This window comes from Fukomys damarensis, unplaced genomic scaffold (assembly GCF_012274545.1).
Source record: "Fukomys damarensis isolate Sample0158 unplaced genomic scaffold, DMR_v1.0_HiC HiC_scaffold_28, whole genome shotgun sequence".
Taxonomy (NCBI): domain Eukaryota; kingdom Metazoa; phylum Chordata; class Mammalia; order Rodentia; family Bathyergidae; genus Fukomys; species Fukomys damarensis.
The window spans coordinates 21,702,805-21,708,225 of record NW_022900940.1 but is presented as its reverse complement, the minus strand read 5'-3'; the positions used below and the strand labels follow the sequence as shown (position 1 = coordinate 21,708,225).

The following is a 5,421-nucleotide window of genomic DNA, read 5'->3' as shown; positions in this document are numbered from 1 at the left end:
AAAAAAAAAAAAAAAAAAAAAAGAAGAAGAAGAAGAAGAAGAAGAAAAAGGTATAGGTCAAAAAAATTCCTGTTTGAACAGTTTCCTTGAGTTATTTTCACTGTATGCAGTTTCTCTGTGATTTTTAGTTTTCTTGTCAGCTCTTCATTAGTTCCTGAAGTTTTTTTGGGTTTTTTTGTTTGTTTGTTTGTTTTCTCCTGCTTTTTGGTTTTTCGAGACAGGATCACACTGTATAGCTGGCTGGCCTCAAGCTCATGGCAGTCCTCCTGCCTTTACTTCCCCAAGTGCTGGGATTACAGGTGTGTACCACCACACCTGGCTTTGTCTTCCTTTTCTTTTTGCTGAGTTGTTCTTTTCCAGGTGACATGAGTCAAGTCCTGGAGAGACTGTGATATGCTTCTGGGTTTTATAGCACCATGTTTCTTCTCCTCAGAGAACTTTCTTATTGCATAATTTTTTAATTAACTAATAAATAATTATAGGAAGAGTTTATACTTTCTTTTTTAACTTGAGATATGATCTCACTAAGCCTATAGATTTCCTACACAGGACTCAAACTTGCAGTCTTTCTGCCTAGCCTGCCAGAGTGCTGGGACTATACATGTACGCTACCACACCTAGCTTGTGGCGGCCCAGCTGTCACAACACGAACGTACCTGAGTTGGGGAGTGAGGATTGAGAAAGGACAGCACACTCAATAATGTGGAGACAAGAGGTCCGATTTATTTCACAGAAACAGCTCCTTTTAAAGGCATGCCAACAGGAAGCACCAAGCAACTATTAGGGAGGAAATCAGATCTTTGGCTATCTGAGTTCCTCCCATCACAAGGTCAAATTTAACAAAGTCCTTGAGCCGGGCATGGTGGTACACGCCTGTAATCCCATAAAACCAGTCTGGATTACACAGTGAGTTCCAGGTCAATCTCATCTGCTAGTTGAGACCCTTGTCTCAGATAAGCCAAATAGAGTCATAGATTAAGAAGTTACTTTTCCAATGTCAAATGCCAGCGGGCTCCCACACTAGCTCCAGTTTATTTATTTATTTATTTATTTATTTTCCAGTTTATACTTTTGAGAAACAAAAGAATCTACGGCCAGGCATGGTGGTGCACACCTGTAATCACAGCACTCAGGAGAGTGAGGCAAGAGGATTGCCCGGTGTTTGAGGCCAGCCTGAACTGCATAGTGATACCCTGTCTCAAAAAAAGAAAAGAAAGAAGAACCTCTAGAAAATGTTTATTTTCTTTAATCCAATCGTGATTTTAAGTGTTGAAAACCTTCGCTACAGTTCCTGGAAACCAGGGAGTTATTTCTTCCTAGAACTTAAATATAATACGTTTAATATTTTCTTTTTATTTAATTTTATAAATAATACATTTAGAATTATATTTTTTATAGATATCATTGAGCATATAGTGTCCATCCTTCATCTTATAGAAAATTACAATTTTGTAATTTTTAAAAAGCACTTTTGGGGGCTGGGGATTTAGCTCGGTGGTTACACCACCTGCCTTGCAAGCACGAGGACCTGAGTTGGATCTGGTACCAAAAAAAAAAGTGCCTTTGATTGCTGTAGGCACCAAAATACAAAATGCTACCTCAGTTTGTGAATACAATTCATTTCTCTGAATAATTTGGTTTGAAAATAGAAGCGTATGGAAAAATTTTGTTTGGTTTGCAAACTCTGCATCAGGTAACATGACCACAGCCATCTTTCCCACACAAACCTCAATGTGGCTGTCTTTTCTAGAATCATGGAATGAATTAAGTTCATGAACTGAGATGCCACTGTATATACAATGTGTGCTGCTAACAAAAAATTTGCCATAAATCATAATCTTGTCTTAGACTAAGACTGTAGCTTAGTAGAAGAGCTCTTTTTGTTTTGTTTGTTGTTTTGTTTTGTGAGACTGTAGTAGTTCAGGCTGGCCTTGAACTCACTGTGTATCCAAGGCTTCTGCCTCAACCTCTGGAGCCCTAGGATTACAGGTGTATACTGCCAAGTTAGCGTAGTAGGGTTTTGTTTGTTGGCAGGGTGTCATTGTTGTTATCTTTGGCTGTACTTTCCCTTATACAAAACATTTGAAGAGAGGGCCGGAATTTAGCTCAGTGTTTCCGCCGCCTGCTTTGCAAGTGCAAGGTCCCAAGTTTGATCCCCAATACTAAAAAAAAAAAAAAAAAATGAAGAAGAAGAAGAGAAGTTGAATACAGTTTTTTTTTAAAAAATCTCCTAAAACATTGTCAAATAAGAGAAGAAGCGTTGGAAATTTAGCTCAGTGGCATCACGTCTGCCTCACAAGTGCACAGCCCTGAGTTCTATCCCCAGTACTAAAAAGTAAGAGAATGAAAACCCAGTAGAACTGATAAACCCCAAATAAAACCCACACAGTTGTTTTTTTATTAAGTCAAGCAGGAAGGATGCTTTTGTAATCCCAGCTATACAGGAGGCTAAGGCAGAAGGAGCCAAGCCTGAGTCTGCCTCAGTAGCTTAATGATACCTTATCTCAAAAATGTTTAAAAAGTAGGGAGGCTAGGGATATAGTTTAGTAGTAGAGCATCCCTGGATTTGATCCCTTGTACCACACACACACACACACACACACACACACACACACACACACCCCAAAAGCTAAACAAAGCAGTTTGTACCTTGAGAAATAAAATGCCAATTTAAATCCCTTGTACCACACACACACACACACACACACACACACACACACACACACCCCAAAAGCTAAACAAAGCAGTTTGTACCTTGAGAAATAAAATGCCAATTTAAATGTTAAATTGGTAATGCTAAGTAAGCCATTTTTTCCTGTTTACCTGGTATAGACTTCTCTTACAGAAGTCTTTACAGACTTCTCTTGGCAGAGGCAGGGCTCATGCTAACTGGACAGTGTATAAGAAATATATGAAGAGAGCTCTGCTAGATAAAAACATAGGTCCAGTGGCCAGGGATGTAGCTCAGTGGTTCCACCACCTGCCTCACAAGCACAAGGACATGAGTTTGATCCCCGGTACCAAAAAGAAAAAAAAAAACATAGGTCCAGAATCTTAATATTACACCTTAAAACTGACCTGTCACACCCTCCAACTATCTTAGTTACTTCCTCATTGCTGAGACAGAATACCCAACACTCACAAGTTAAAGGAGGAAAGGTTTATTTCAGCTCACAGCTTATAGAGGTTTCAGTCCATAGTCACTGGCTTCAAGGCAGGGTGGCATGGCAGAGGAGAAACAGTCCTTGGCAAGGTAGGGAGAAAAAAGTAGCAGCAGCAAGCCTCCCTTTTAACAGTGGCTACTGGTGATTGGAGATAGTTTATTAATGTGAGATGTTAGCTTCACTCTTTCATGGGTCAATTTGTTTTCATTTGTTACATCTTCAGACGTAACCATCTGGATCAGTTTGCATAGCCCAAAGGATCAAGGAAGAGACTATGGATGGATCATTATAAATTTCTCACTACTGCTAATAAAAGAAGTCAGAATGGGAGTCTGTTAATAGTTCAGAATGCCTACTTATTTGTTTTTTGTTTTTTTGGTACCGGGGAGCAAACTCGGGTCCTTGTGCTTGCGAGGCGGGCGGCGGAACCACTGAGCTAAATCCCCGGCCCTGGGATGCCTGCTTCTTTTTAATTTTTGATTAATATTGTTTAGCTACTTCTTGTATGCAAAATCAATTCTGATCACAGCAGTTGCATTTCTTAGCATTGTGTGGTAAATTATTGTTATTGTTTGTTGTTTCGTTTTTTGAGACCAGGTCTTACTATGTAGTTCAGGCTGGTCTTTAACTCACTATGTAGCCCAAGCTAGCTAGCCTCACACTCATGGCAGTCCTCCTGCCTCAGCCTCCCAAGTGCTGGGATTCCAGGCATGGAACACCACACCCAGCTATGTGGTAATTTTTAAAAAATGAATAAACAAATTAATTCTTCTTTTATTAAAAGTTATATATGTAAGTACAACGATAGTAAAGTTAAATACAAAACTAGTCAGAGGATGTAGCACAGTGCAAGCCCCTGGGTTTGATCTCTAGCACCAGAAGGAAAATAATCTTTGCATAATAGGAAAATGCATTGTGAGAAAGAATTTAATTCTACAACTTCACAATCATGCTGCAGTTTGTTCCTGTATATGGAATATAGTATTTGTATTATAGTGCTAGTGATCAAACCCAGTGCCAAGGAGGTGCTCTATTTCTGAGCTACATCCCTGGTCGTAGGAAATTTGGATGTCTATGTGATGAATAGTTGGGATTTCTCCTGAAGGTACACTAGGGATTTAGAGTGAGAGAGGAACATTGCCTCAGTGCACATGTGTCATCTTTCAGTACGGGATTCTGTATAAAACCATGTTTCAGGAAAATTTGAGTAGGTCATCTGTGTGGAAGCTCCTTCCTCTTTCCTCGTTGTACCTGTAGAAGCATGGGTCACCAGCAGCTCTACTGGAGCCACCCAAGGAAATTTGGCCAGGGCTTTTACTCTTGCTGCATCTGCTCAAACAAACATGGTCTGATCCAGAAACATAAGCTGCACATATGCATCCTGTGTTTCTGTCAGTACATGAAGGATATTGGCTTCAAGTTGGACTAAGTGATCTTTCTTCGATGGATTATCCAAGACCATCCACTCAATGAAAGAGACCATGTTAACTCTTTGTACATAAAATTAAAAATTGAAAAGTTTAAGCAAAATAGAGTGGCTAGATGATGTAAAGAACAATAACATAAGATTGATCAAAGTCAGTAAAAAAGGATAGTGCAAACAACATAAGCATGGAAAGAAAATCTGACATACAGATAAGTGAGGCATATAGAACTCAGTTACCCATGATCAGAAAAAAATCCATACCAAGGTATATAACAGTCAAGATTCCATAAATTCAACACAAAAACAGAATATTAAAAACGATTGGAGAAAAGAAACAAATCATCTATGAAGGAAAGCCTATAAGAATCATTAGCACACTTCTCACCACAAACCCTCAGGTCAAGGAGAGTTTGAAGTAAGTATTTGAAGCCCCAAAATAAAACAACCTACACAATGATGAATGTAACTGTACTGTATACCTAAAAAGTACCAATAAACTCAATGAGGATTAAAAAAAAACCTAGAAACCAGATTGATGTGCCTCACAAAACTATCTTTCAAAATTGATGAAAAATTAAGATACTTCCATGACAATAGCCGAAGGGGCCAGGGGTTTAGCGCAGTGGTTCCACTGCCTGCCTCTCAGGTGCAAGGACCCAAGTTGGATCCCTGGTACCAAAAAAAAAAAAAAACAGCTGAAGAAATTCATGACCACCAAACCAGCATTCCAAAATGTTCTGTAGAATCTAGAAAGAGCTGGGTGTGGAGGTAGGAAGACCCCTGCAAAATGAAGGCCAGCCTGAGCTACATAGAGAAATCCTGCCTTTTAAA

The 5,421-nt window shown here is 39.3% G+C and overlaps 2 protein-coding genes across 6 annotated transcripts in view; both read left to right on the top strand.

Moving 5' to 3' along the window:
• The window catches only part of Cnot10 (CCR4-NOT transcription complex subunit 10), a 71,255-nt gene that overhangs the window by 35,894 nt on the left and 29,940 nt on the right, over positions 1 to 5,421 (top strand). The window lies entirely within an intron of this gene.
• On the top strand, positions 4,175 to 4,813 carry LOC104865887 (40S ribosomal protein S29-like). Its single transcript, XM_010629642.3, has one exon. The coding sequence runs from the start codon at positions 4,426 to 4,428 to the stop codon at positions 4,591 to 4,593; it is 168 nt and encodes a 55-aa protein (XP_010627944.1). The 5' UTR covers positions 4,175 to 4,425; the 3' UTR covers positions 4,594 to 4,813.

Coding starts and splice junctions, on each gene's coding strand:
- LOC104865887 (XM_010629642.3), top strand. CDS start 4,426: ATGGGTCACCAGCAGCTCTACTGGAGCCACCCAAGGAAATTTGGCCAG.